The sequence below is a fragment of the Aythya marila genome (genome assembly GCF_965140915.1).
Source record: "Aythya marila genome assembly, chromosome: 1".
Lineage (NCBI taxonomy): Eukaryota > Metazoa > Chordata > Aves > Anseriformes > Anatidae > Aythya > Aythya marila.
This window is the reverse complement of record NC_139042.1, coordinates 86,853,806-86,867,368: the sequence shown is the minus strand read 5'-3', so window position 1 is coordinate 86,867,368 and position 13,563 is coordinate 86,853,806. Positions and strand designations below refer to the sequence as shown.

The window sequence follows — 13,563 nt, the reverse complement described above, 5'->3', positions numbered from 1 at the left end:
GACTTTTTACAGTTGTTGCCACAAGGTAGTCTGAGAGACTACAGCTAGCCTGGGTGAGTGTGAATGTTACATCTACTTTTACTTGACATCACATGTTTTACTTGACATATCAGTGAGACATTTTGTGAGACTCCGTGGGTTTATACTGCTGTCAAGAACTGGCTATTTAGACATGTAACTCCTAGACCCCAATAGGTGCAGTCCAGAGATTTACAAAAAAGGCAGATGCAGACTAAGGTTCAAATCTGTATTTCATGCTTCAAAATCAGAGGACTGTGCTAGCGAATCAGTTGCTATAGTCTGACTTATTTCTCAGTAAGTGTGGGGAAATTGCCTTCAGCCAAGAGAAATCATTGAAAGACATTAAGAAGCCCTGAAGGTAGGGAATTTTTACTCTAATTATACCCAGCAGACAGTTGGTCCCTTAAGGACTTTGGTAGGCTGATGCAAATTTGTGTTCTCCCCAAGCTTCAGCGATCCATGCTGGAATGAGATCTGCATTAGATGTATCAAATACTGCTTGATGGCTGCTGAAGGAAAGGAACCAAGAGTGTAATTTACACAGTCTACTGTATATTCATACATGTATTATTCAGGGTACTGTCCTTTCATTAATGATGAAGTATAGCTAGTTCTTGCAGAAATACATCAAATTTTGCACAGGGGAAATTTAGTGAATTTGCTAAACACTTGTTTTTAAATTTGATTTTGAATATATATACATATATATGTATGAAAAAAAAATCCATTATTTCTCACTACTTTATGGAGTGGATAGCATTACTCTATTTAAAGAAGCATCTTACAAAAACAAAAGCTCTTCTATTAGTTGCAGACTTGCAGACTTCAGGCTTATTATTTCCTTTTTTTTATTCATTCACTCCAGTGTTCCCAAGAGTTGCATTGTTTTTATTCATTTTATCCTGTTCATGTACTTGCTTACTTTGACCTTTTTTTGCAGACTGGGAATGTTTTATATTCTGCCTTTGTAGTCATAAAGAACATTCTTTCAGAGTCCTCTCAATACAAGAAAAGTTTCTTTTGCATGCAAATTTCTCTGAAAATTCCAGTTAGGGCCATAAAAATAGGCATTTCAAAGGAGCAAGAAGACATTTTACTTTTTACTCTGGATTCAGCTAAGTTCTCTGGAGATATGTTTTCCTGGGCGTTGGGAGGAAAAACTGTGGTACAGCCTGAGTTCCCAGATATCACACAGGCTACTTACAGCATCAAGTACTATTTGGTGTGAAAAAAGATGCAAAATTGAGCGCGATCTGATTCAGTAGTCATTATTCACGTTATATACAATTCCCACATGATTGCATTTGTCTTGCATCAGAGTTTGTATCTACCTGATTTTTCTTTTATTATTATTTTATTTTTTGAATTATCACTTAATTTTGTGCGGAGTAATTTATTCTGATCTAGATCTGTTTTACCAGTGAACAGATGTCTGGTCATGAAAAGACTTTACTAAAAACATTGAAAACATCAGAGGTTAGTGTCCCAAAACTTTTGCTGCTTGACTTTGGCGTTATTTATGAATCTTTTAGTAAAATCTGTAAGTGTATTTTAAAAATACAGTATGTAATTAGCATCCGTAAACTTTTCTGTTACTCAGACCTTTAGGCACCAAAACAACGAAATGTGGTTCACCTCACCATCTGTATACAGAGAATTTTACAAATAGATAGAATTTTCTCCTGTGCTAGTGGAGAAAAAAGGGCATAGGGAAAATGAAGTATTTAGTCTTGAGCATTGTTATGTAATGACAAGAAGCCCTTGTTATGACTTACTGAATTATTACAATGTTTTTTAGTAGTTGACTAGTAAAAATTACCCTGAATTGTGGGAATTGTTAGGAAAGAGTTTCAGAGAAGAAGCATCTGAACTTTAAGGAATGATATGTTCATGATTTCTGAACTAGTAATTAGTAAGCAAAGATGCCAAGGGGAAGAAAAAAAAAAAAAAAAAGGAAAGAAAAAAAAACAAACAAACAACACTTTATTTGAATGTTAAAAACTGTATGGGTGCTACATATTTGCAGATCTGCTAGGTTACCTTCTGGGCAAAAAAGGGGTTGAAATTCTCTAGAGGTAGAGTGGAAATGTAATCAGATTCAGGAAAAATGACACTAAACATAAGATTGCTACATAAGATTTTTAGTTTTTCAGATCAGTAAAATTAGTCAAAATACCATTTATGCAGAAAGGGTGTTATTGACTATGCATTACAGTACACATAGTATTTAGCCTGTGAGGCCAAAAAATACTATATATAAAGTCATGAGTTTCCTACAAAAGGCGTAAAAAAAAAGAAAAGATATTTTTATTGGCTGGTCATCAATTATTTTCTGCAACAATTATCATGCAATTTACAAATTTATTTAATGATGAGAGCTAAAATGAATGAATAAAATGTTGCAGTGTTTCCTAGTAAGTTGGAGGCAAAAGTGTTTCACCAGTAATGATATGACTGAATGTCATGACAACTGCCTGTTCACTTGGCAAGATTTATTATGGTGTGAGCCTTCAGAAAAATATGGAATCTTTTTACTTTTTACTTTGATATAAAATTGTCACAGAAAAAGCCACAAATTCAAACAGCAACCTAAAGCTTTACCTTTCATTTCATAGGAAGTGCAAAATAAAAATTTCAATTTTGGTAGAAAGTATGTTTGGATCTTTTACATGCATTTCAGTTAGATATAATATTTTAATACCCCATGAAAAATAAATAAAAACATATGAAATATGAATAAATAGGAAAAAGGAAAAAAATCATTTTGTCAATACATATGAAATTGAAGTTGATGGAAAATAAGAACACAGTAGTATAGAGTATCCTTCAGATTTTGTAAGGTTTCTTATTTGGGAGGAGTTGAATAATTTGCATATGGCGTTCAAGGGTAATTAAATCATTGTAATTTGTTACAATAAAAGTTTTATAGCATGTTGCACCATCACAGCTCTAGTAAGTCCTATCCTGTCTCAGGCATTTTTCACTCAAGGTTGACAGGAAAATTAAGTAAAGTGATAATGCTCACTTTCAATTAAAATGAGGGAAAGAACAACATAGCATTTTGCACAGATATATAAGATATATAGTAGCATATGCTAGAAATATACAAGAAACCTCACTGTGGTTTGTGCTACTGATAGCTTAAAGGGTTTTTTTCTCTTATGACAATTTTGTAAGGAGAAAAAGAACTTAGATCAACTGCATTGACAGAACAACTTAAGAAACAGATATTTTATTGTTACAGTTAATTGCTTGGGCCCCTGTAATTACATTTCAAGTAGTTGTGCATTGGGATTCATAAAGTTACGGATTTTTCTATTTATTTTTATTTTTTTTTGACAGCACAGTGCCAAAGACTTAACAGAAAAATATGTCTTTAGATTACTGTTGAAATTATCTCCCTCTTTCTGGCTATATCACTTTTCCTATTCTCTCCACTTGAGTCTTATTTCAGTAAGACTTATTTTCAGTAAGTCTATTTCAGTGTAACATGCAACATATTTTAAGGACTTAAGATTGTAAAAAGTGAGTTATGAAAGTGTTTTCACAAACATTTGTGCTATAGGAAGATCAGATTGCACTGCTTTTAAAAATGTAATCAAATACTTTTTGTGTTTTTCTTTCCTTCTAGCACTTTGGAAACCGGTGGGCAGCCATCTGCAGATGGACAGAAGAGCGATGGGTCCTTCTGCAAGATATTCTTAGAAAATGGCAGCACTTTGCAGAAGAGCAGGTGAGTAGTGTTAGCAGCTATAAATTGGAACATCCTTCCAAAAATTGCACTAGGAATGGCCTGGATGAAGCCTTTTCATGCTGTTCTCTTCAATCTTTTTTCAGTGCCTTTTTGATGCATGGCTTACTGAGAAAGAGGATGCTCTGAGCAAAATTCATACAACTGGCTTTAAAGATCAAAATGAAATGTTGACCAGTCTACGCAAAATAGCTGTATGTATTTTTTATTGTCCTGTATTATGCTCAGCTTTCCCATTCATGAATATGAGTGCATGTGATTTTATCCTACTCTCAGTCAATACAGTTTAACAGAATAGTTGCTTCATATTTCTGGGAATGGATGTTATGGAATAGTGTGTGAAATTGGTTGGTCCATGATCTTGCTAATAAGTTAACTTGTAGGTACAGATATGTTTCTTGGTTGTCTCTTCTGCCAAAAGATAGTGAACTGCAGTAGCATTGTGTCTTAAATATGTGATTATATATATGCACAAAGACATATATGCATGTGAATAAGTAATTATCATACAACAAAATCCATTATACGTTCCCTAAACTTGAAAAAGCTAAAGACATAAAAGCTTTAAATTTTAATATTAATATTACTTAACAACTTTACCTCAAGTGTGTTTTGGGAATCCACATACATTCATGAAATACACCCTTTTCAACATATATTCTGCCTTATTCTTCAGAAAATACTCTACAATTTATCATCTTTATGGACAGAATGTACTTCTCGCTGGCTTAAAGAGATGCCTTACCTGTAAAGATGCAAAACTTGGCACAAACTAGACATGGTTCTATAACAATAGGAGTTTTGAAAATAAAATGGTGTGTTAGGCATTATCTTATACAAAAGAATGACTGCTTATGCATTTTAGAGGAAAGGAAACATTCACGTCCATGTTTTTGTTAAAGTGGGTAGATTAGTATTGTAACTAGGAACTTCATTTTCTTTTTGAACTTAGGAACTTCATTTTTCTGTTTAAACAGATGTTATTATTTATTTATATTATTATTTATTTTGTTAATAAGGAAAAAATTATATGAGAGAAAAAAAAAAAGACTCGTAGGCATTATCATACTTGCCTTTTTGTTTATGTTGTTTTGGACATAGTGATGTGTTTGGGTGTAATGAAGCAACCGTCATGAAAAATGGCCATTATACATGTAATTAGGAACAGCCTTTTCTAGGGTTGTAATAATCAGAATTCACATATGTTCTTTATGAACATAAAAATGCTTGTACAGTATGGTAGCTCAGTCTACCAGTTGTCTAATCATTTCAAGCAGCAAACTGCAGTATTTGTTTTTTTGTTTGCTTTCAAACAAGTTCAGTAGGAGTGAACATCATATCTTAAGCTTTTAGTTTTGATATCATGATATGGCAGAAGAGCTTCCAGTCTATTTGTCCTATTTTACATGAACCACCTGGTTTGATAATCCCAATCCTAAACAGAAGTATTGGGATCGTCTACATGTGGATTCCTTTTTTTTTTTTTTTTTTTTACAAGTGCTGGGAGATTTTGGCAGCCCAAATTCTGATCATTTCACTTTGTATTAACAAATATGTTTGCCAGAAATTTGACTGCAGGCTCACCATTATTAACAAATACTAGTTCTCTGCGGTTTCTTTCTCAGATGTCATTATGCCAAACTGGGAAATGGAGTCAAATTAAAACACGTTTGTAACTATGTAAATTAAACTTTGATTTTCAATTTGGTGTCAGAATGCTCTAGTATATGGAAATTAGGATACACTCTGGACAGTGGGAACTTGAAATTCATCTAAAAAAAATAAAGATTCAGGAGGTTCCAAATATTACGATGCTGTCTCTCCTTTTTGGTTGGCTTTAGCAGTCAAGTTTTCATTGTTATTTTTTACCATCTGAATAGGTGAAATCTCTTTTTGATCAATTTCCAATTCATCCAGTTCTAGCTTTTCCTTTTTTTTTTAATTGGTATAAAGTCAATTAGATTTCTTCTTAATTTATATATAGTATCCACAATATCTGTGTGTAATATTTTTTGTTCAGGTAATTTTTATTTTTTAAAATAAGTATTTCTTAATATCAAATGGCTTGTGCAAGAGGATTCATTCAGAATTTATATATATTAAAATTATATATATGTATATGTGTTATTCCTATGTTTAAATATTTTGTATTTGCTCATGTATTAACACTGACTTGTGTTCATTTGTTTCTGATCTTGAAGTGTAGTTGCTCCAGTTCTAAAAATATTTCCCTATAATAACTGGGTTATTATTACCTTTTAATTCTTACACAAGACAAAGGGTGACATAGAGCATGAAATAAATTGGAGGATATTGTGTATGGAGAAGGCATAACATAAGTGTGCAGAATGAAGTGAAATTTTATTGGCAGTTATGGCATGGGCTTGATATGCTGTTTCCATGTTCTGCGCTTAAGTTTTGCAGCCTGTAAAATGAAAGGGATGGTATTTCTCCTTTTTAATAAAAAAAATGCTGAGAACTACTGCAAAGGTATAAAAGAGTTAATTCGATTAATAAATTCAATTGATTAACATCTAGTTAAATTTTCACTTGCTTCACTAAACGCAAATTTCTTTACTTATTAGAAGAAATAAATAAGATACTGTATTAACAGTGATTCTTACTTGAATAAATCAACAGCCAACCAATTAATTTACAGCAGATGTTGCTTGCTAGAATATTTCAATGAGCCAAGAATGTTTTTGGTGAGGTTTAAGTAAAAGCAAAACAGTAATAACTAAAGTAAAAACTTGGAAACAAAACAAAACAAAACACCTGGTGAAAGCACATTAACCACAAATAAGGAAACTGCTTTAAAATGTTCAAATATTGGAGTTTACAGTATGCACTTGATAGAAGTTATGACTGAGTTATTTGATAATTCATTTCATAAAGCAAGCAGTCCTGTTTATTTTCTTGCATATAGCTAAATTACATATTTTGGTATTAGCTCAAAGTCTATTCTTGTACTGGAAAAAAAAAAAAAATCAAAACTAGAGCATGTATTGGTTACTGTAGAACACTAGCACGTTTTCAGTAAGGAAATGTGAAAACAGAATCCTCCAGTATGTCTTTTCAGTTTAACTGTTACTATCACAAAAGAGCGTTAGGTAGTTGTGAGCAGTAGCTTTGACAGAAAGTTTTAGCAACCTTCCCTTTGTGTTGTTTCATTTATTGGTTGTACTCTTGTATCCTTGGCTTGATGCTGAACTCATTTTATATAGCTGTTGACATCAACAGAGGTTGGAAATAAAACATTCAAAGACAGAATTTCTAATGATGTTTCACCAAGTACAACTTCTGATGGTTTTGATGGTATGGAGTTTTCAAACAAGCTTTTTTTGACAGTTTATGCCCCAGGGAAAAGTAAAATATAGTAATCCTTGCAAAATTTAAGCTGGTAATTTGTTTTACACCTAGTCTGTTCCCTGTGTTAGATCTGCTACTGTGTAAACAGATGGTTAAATATGAATCATGGTAGCAGCTATTTCTTAGGGAGATGTCAACTTAATTTTGATATTCGTGGTACCTAACATCAGTGGTTACGATGTTTCAAATCACACATAAATGGCATAATAATGTTTACAAAGGCTTCACATTTTTATTTACTTAGATGTGTTTTATATTACAGTTTTGGAGCATGTGGCTACAGAAAAGTATATGTATGCTAATTTATATCTATAATCTATCTATAATAATTGTATAATTATCCCTTTTGAAATGTGTAGACTTGAGGTTTAGATTGCAACCCTCAGCTGCATAAAGAGTTCATAATTTGGCCCTGGTTAGTACCCATAAGTATGCGGAGAATTAGTAATTAATGTACAAAACTGAATGAGGTAAACCTGTACAGTTAAGAAAATTAAAATAAAATGAAAAAATTCTAGGTGGCAGCTGAAACTGTGGATGTCTCTTGGATCTTTGAACAGCCTACTTTACAGAGAGGTTTGTATGTAAAGATCGCAGGAGTTTCTGGATCCCTTTGTAGTTTACTGCAGTAGAGATGTAAAGAAGACTGTAGATACCTTGTTTGCCATTAGCATCTATGCCTTCAAGCTGTATGGTGACTCCCAGAGGGCAGAGGTTGCACACTGGGGTTTCCAGACTCCCAGCTGTGTTGCCATGTTCTTTGCACACTCAGGAGTGCTCCTAAGACTCCCCAGCCTTCTGGATTCCTTGGGAGATGACTGCTGTATACCAGGAGCTGTTCAGATCTGAGAAAGATGAGGAATATATGGTTCTTCAATACTGTCAACACTAAGTTACTTATTTTAAGAACTTTTTTCGTTTCTTTCATTTTTGTTGTTGTTGTTGTTTTTTGTTGGTTTTTTTTTGTTTTGTTTTTTTTTTTTTTGTTTTTGTTTTTTTTTAACCCTTCTCTGGGGTTAAAAATTAGTTTTCCAGAAACCTTTTTTTTTTTTTTTCCAGTTTTAATATGCAGTATATGGCAAAGCACAACAAATGTTTGAAGAAACATTGTTTGAAATGTTGATATAGTTGTTAACATTACTGCAGTTTTAAGGTTATAAAGTCACACAGCTATTAGTTTTTTTGATTTATACCACCACCTGAGGCATGCTTTGATGACTGGAGTTGCTCCACCTGTCATGTTATATTGCTTTGTGAAGTGCAATCTGTCCATTCCACTATGTCAGCTTTACCAGCAGTTTTTACAGTAACAGCAGCTCAGAAGTATAGGAGTTTGTATGAAATATCCTTGACCATTTTCAATTCTTTACCAAGGGAAGCCAGTAGATGCAATTTTTTTGGATTTCAACAAAGCTTTAGATACTGTTTCTCACAGTGTCCTTCTGAACAAAATGTCCAGCATACAGCCAGACAAATACATAACACAATGGGTGAACATTGACTGATGGGTTGAGGGTTAAAGTAAATGGGGATACATCAGGCTGGCAGCCAGTCACCAGTGGGGTTCTTCAGGCCTCCATTTTGGGGCCAGTTCTCTTCAATGCTTTTATAAATGATCAGGATGCAGGACTCAAATGCATACTAAGTTTGCACATGACACTAAATTAGGAAGAGCTGTTGGCTCCCTTGAGGGTGAAGGGGCCTTGCAGAAAGATCTTGACAGACTACAGGGCTGGGCAATCAAAAAATAAAATAAAATAAAATAAAATAAAATAAAATAAAATAAAATAGGCATAAACAAGAGCAATTGCCAGATTCTGCATCTGGGAAGAGGCAACCCTAGACATTTGTAGAGACTGGGGGATGAGAGGCTGGAGAGCAGCCCAGCAGCCCCATGGAGTGGATCCAGTTGTTATGGTTGGCAGCAAGCTGAATCTAAGCCAGCAGTGTGCCCTCGCAGCCAGGAGGGCCAACCATACCCTAGGGTGGCTTGGCCATGGCATTGCTAACTGGTTGAGGGAAAGGGATTGTCCTGCTCTGCTCCGCACTGGTGCGGCCTCACCTTGAGTACTGTGTGCAGTTTGGGGCACCACAATATAAGAAGGACATAAAAACTATTAGAGATCATCCAAAGGAGGGCTGCAAAGATGGTGAATGGTCTATAGGAGAATGTGTATGAGGAGCAGCTGAGGTCCCTTGGTTTGTCCAGCCCAGAGCAGAGGAGGCTGAGGGGAGGCCTCATGGTGACCTGCAGCTCTCCCTCATGAGGGGAACGGAGGGGCTGGCCCTGAGCTCTGCTCCCTGGGGACAGTGACAGGACCTGAGGGAACGGCATTGAGCTGGGACAGGGGAGGGTCAGGATGTGTGCTAGGGAAAGGCTCTTCAGAGGTGGTTGGGCACTGGGACAGGCTCCCCAGGACAGAGGTCACAGCACCGAGCCTGCTGGAGTTCAAGAAGTGTCTGGACAATGCTCTCAGACATAAGGTCTGATTTTTGGGAGGTGAGTTTTGTGGAGTCAGGAGTTGGACTTGATGATCCTTGTGCATCCCTTCCAACTCAGGATATTCTATGATTCTATGATCCTCTTTTTAGCATATTTCCTCAAAGGATTTTTTTCCCCATTTGAATTATTTGTCTTCCTGATGTTGCTTTGCTTAACAGATCCTAAAAGGAGACCTGGAAATGAAAAGGCAAATGATGAGTAAGCTAAACTCACTCAGCCAAGACCTCCTTGTAGCTGTGAAAAATAAAGCAGTAGCTCACAAGCTGGAAAGCCGTCTTGAAAATTTTGCCCAGCGTTGGGATAGCCTTGTGCAGAAGTTGGAAAGCAATTCTAAGCAGGTTTGTAAAAAATCATTTCATCAGTTGACAATAAAATCCTTTGCCAGACTAATGCTTGAAGAAGTATTGGTACTGTTAGTTATATTGTTTTAAATATTTTTCCTATATGATTTATTAATAAACAATTTATTTTTAGGACAGTATAATACAACTGTAATATAACTTTCCAGGATATTATTTATATGTGTGTGTTTGTTTTTTTTGTCTCTCTTTACAATGTTGATTACTTTCTCAGATTGTTAGAATATTTTATATATTTATTCAATTTAGCACATTTTTAATCTATAATATTTGGTCACTTCAAGTGCAGTTTTATGTCTCTCTGTGGAATAGCACTTAGCCTGAAATCGGTGTAAAAACTTTTTGCTAGTTAAACAGCAGTTATATTTATTTCTTTTCAACAGTGAACACTTATTCAATTACTGTTTTATTTCTGCTTATGTTTTGCTGATATAAAGCTTAAAAAGAGAGGTCACAACAAGAGAAACTTCTTGGAAGAATAAACCAAGCAATACTTTTGGCCCAAATGCCAATTTAAAAACAAAAACAAAAACCATCCATTATTATTCTGTCCTGCTCCTTTCTGTTTACCATAATGTTAAAATATAAACTGAGATTTAAAGTTTCACATTTTTTAAACTAGGGAACAAAAATCAGTGCTCTGGTGTAATATCAAAAAATGTATCCATCTGTTTTTCCCAGCCATTTGTTAGCATCTCTTTCTTGTTGGATTTAAACCCAAATCAGCTCACTTTTTTTTTTTTTTTTTCTTCTATTTTATTCCCATTCCTTTACTTATATCATCAATATTGAGGGTTTTTTTGGTTGGTTGGTTGGTTGGTTGTTTTTTTTGTACTAGCATTATACGACTAGGGAAATGGACATGGACATTAAAACGTTTTCTCATAATAACATAGAGAAGAATGCTACTGCATGCACCTCTGTCCTGTTCCTACAGTGTTGCATTTCTGGTCAGTTTAATTCAGTCCCCTCTATCATGATGCACGTTTTTGCTGACATATGCTTATACTTCTAAAAACTTATTCTGGGCGCAATTGGGGAAAGTCAATTTATTGAAACTGCTATACTTTTTTTTGTAGTGATTTAAGTACCCCTTAATACTTTTGACTCCAATACATTAATCTTCTAGTTTGGTCTGTGATATAGTTCCTCGTTTAGCTGAAGTTGGAAAAATCAGTTTGGAAGAACAGAAGAGAGAGAAGAAAATTGAGAAGGGATGCAATTTCACTTAGAAGTCAAAATCAGTTTGTGCTATACAGTATTTGTAATAGTTGAAAATTTGATTTAACTCATGTATATTTGCAGTAGGAAACCTGTTGCTTCTAAGCAGAAGAAAATGCAGAAATACATTTTGAATTTGGGACTGCTAGGGTCATATGATTTCAAGAAATTACTATGCTAGGTCATAGGTGTTGTGGTTCCGCTCAAGTGGGCAGCTGAGCTCCACCACAGCCGCTCTCTCACTCCCCTCCTCAAAGAGGAATGGGGAGAAAATAAGATGAAAAAGGCTCAAAGTTTGAGATAAGGACAAACAGATCACGCAGTAATTATTGTAACGGGCAAAACAGACTCGGCATCGGGAGACAGTAAGATTTATTGCTTATTACTAACAAGCTAGAGAAGTGAGAAACAAAGGAAAGAAACCAAAAACACCTTCCCCTCCCCCCCCCCCATCCACCCTCTTCCACCTCCTCCCCCCAAGCGGCACAGGGGAACGGGGCAATGGGGGTTATGGTCAGTCTACAGCACTTCTTCTCTGCCGCTCCTTCTCGGTCACTCTCGTCCCCTGTGCTGTGGGGTTCCTCCCACGGGATGCAGTCCTTGATGAACTGATCCGGCGTGGGCTTCCCACAGGCAGCAGCTCTTCCAGAACTGCTCCAGGTATGGGTCCGTACCACGGGGTCCATCCCTCAGGAGAAAACTGCTCCAACCTGGGTCCCCTGCAGTCAGCAGCTCCTGCCAGGTCACCTGCTCCTGTGTGGTCTCCTCTCCATGGGCTACAGGTCTGGCCCGGAATCTGCTCTGGCAGGGGTCTTCCACAGGCAGCAGCCTCCGTCGGTGCAGGGCCACCCGGGCTGCAGCATGGAACCCTGCTCCACCGTGGTACTCCATGGGCTGACGAGGGACATCCTGCTTCACCATGGTCCTCACCACAGGCCGCAGGGGACTTCTGCTCTGGCGCCTGGAGCACCTCTCCCCCTCCTTCTTCACTGACCTTGGCGCCTGCAAGGCCGTTCCTCACTCCTCTCACTCTCCCAGCTGCTGTGTGGCGCAGCGTGTTTTTTTCCCTGTCTTAAATATGCTTTCACAGAGGCGCAAAACAACATCGCTTATTGGCTCAGCTCTGGTCAGCAGTGGGGCCCTTACCAAACATGGGGCAGCTTCTAGATCCTTCTCACAGAAACCACCTCTAAGGCCCCCTGCTACCAAAACCTTGCCATGTAAACCTACTACAATAGGCTTATGCATTGCTACTACTGTTGTGTCGTACAAAAGAAGCAAACATTGTAGAACGATATTCATTATAGCCTACACAGTATGTACTCTTTAAGAACACAAATATGTTCTTACATATATAAAAAGGAACTCAATAGCTCCTTTTAAAAACAACACATACTCAAGCTTCATAATGTTCTATTACTTTCATATATTTGTTAAATATCACTAGTAATTGACACCTTAACATCTCTGATTTTAACAAATAATGGTGTTATAACTTTCCTCATTCACTTTAACAACAGGAACAATAGTAATGTTAAACTTTCATAAGATAAACTGAGTATGCTGAAATAAATCACCTACTAAACCGAGAAGAGTAGAAGCTACATAATACAAATGCCATGTATCCAAAAAAAGGAATCATATAAAGGCTGCCTAATTTATTATAAACTGTGCATGTCCTATAAACTATTTATAGAGAATCAATATTCTGGATACAAAAGTTATATGACATTTTCATTCGTATTTTGTTGGTTGGCTTCTTTTTCTAAACCATATTAGTTGCATAGCTGTCTTAAAATATTTGTCCTATTTGTAAGACAAGTATTTCAAACCTACATGCATAATGTTATGTGTAGAGTTCCCACACTTTCCATGACAAATTTTTGAAGTCAATTTGAAAGATTAATTAGAAGTTGGTGCAAGCCCTTCTTTTCTATACTTGTCTGCACTCCCTAAAGCATGCATACCTTCATTTGTTTTGGCATATTCATGTTATTAGGTTAAAAAAACATGTTGAAATCAAGAGTCTAAATTCTCCTGAACAAACAGTAGGGTTCAGAACTCAAGACTGCTGGTATTTTATATCACTAAAATCGCTAAAACCTGCAGTCACGATGTGTTGGAAAAAAAATAAAATTAAAAAAATAATAAATGAAACCAGTCCAAAGTATTCAAGGGTTTAGATTGGTGATCAGTTCTAAAAGCAGGTGAGTTCCATTTTCAAAATGGAACTTAAATAGAACTTGGATTACAGAAAGGATAGCCTCCTTGTGAAGTGAACAGTCACAAGGTTGTATGTACATCCAGAGATCACAGAGCAGCACAGGTGGGAGATGCTT

General features: G+C 36.0%; 1 protein-coding gene across 10 annotated transcripts in view; it reads left to right on the top strand.

The window, feature by feature from the left end:
• DMD (dystrophin) overlaps positions 1 to 13,563 on the top strand; it is a 1,245,415-nt gene that overhangs the window by 474,218 nt on the left and 757,634 nt on the right. For all 10 annotated transcript variants that reach the window (XM_082770266.1, XM_082770264.1, XM_082770258.1 and 7 more), the window contains 3 exons: positions 3,653 to 3,754; positions 3,859 to 3,966; positions 9,803 to 9,982. In XM_082770266.1, coding sequence (XP_082626392.1) covers positions 3,653 to 3,754; positions 3,859 to 3,966; positions 9,803 to 9,982 — 390 coding nt within the window. The remainder of the gene's footprint in view (positions 1 to 3,652; positions 3,755 to 3,858; positions 3,967 to 9,802; positions 9,983 to 13,563) is intronic.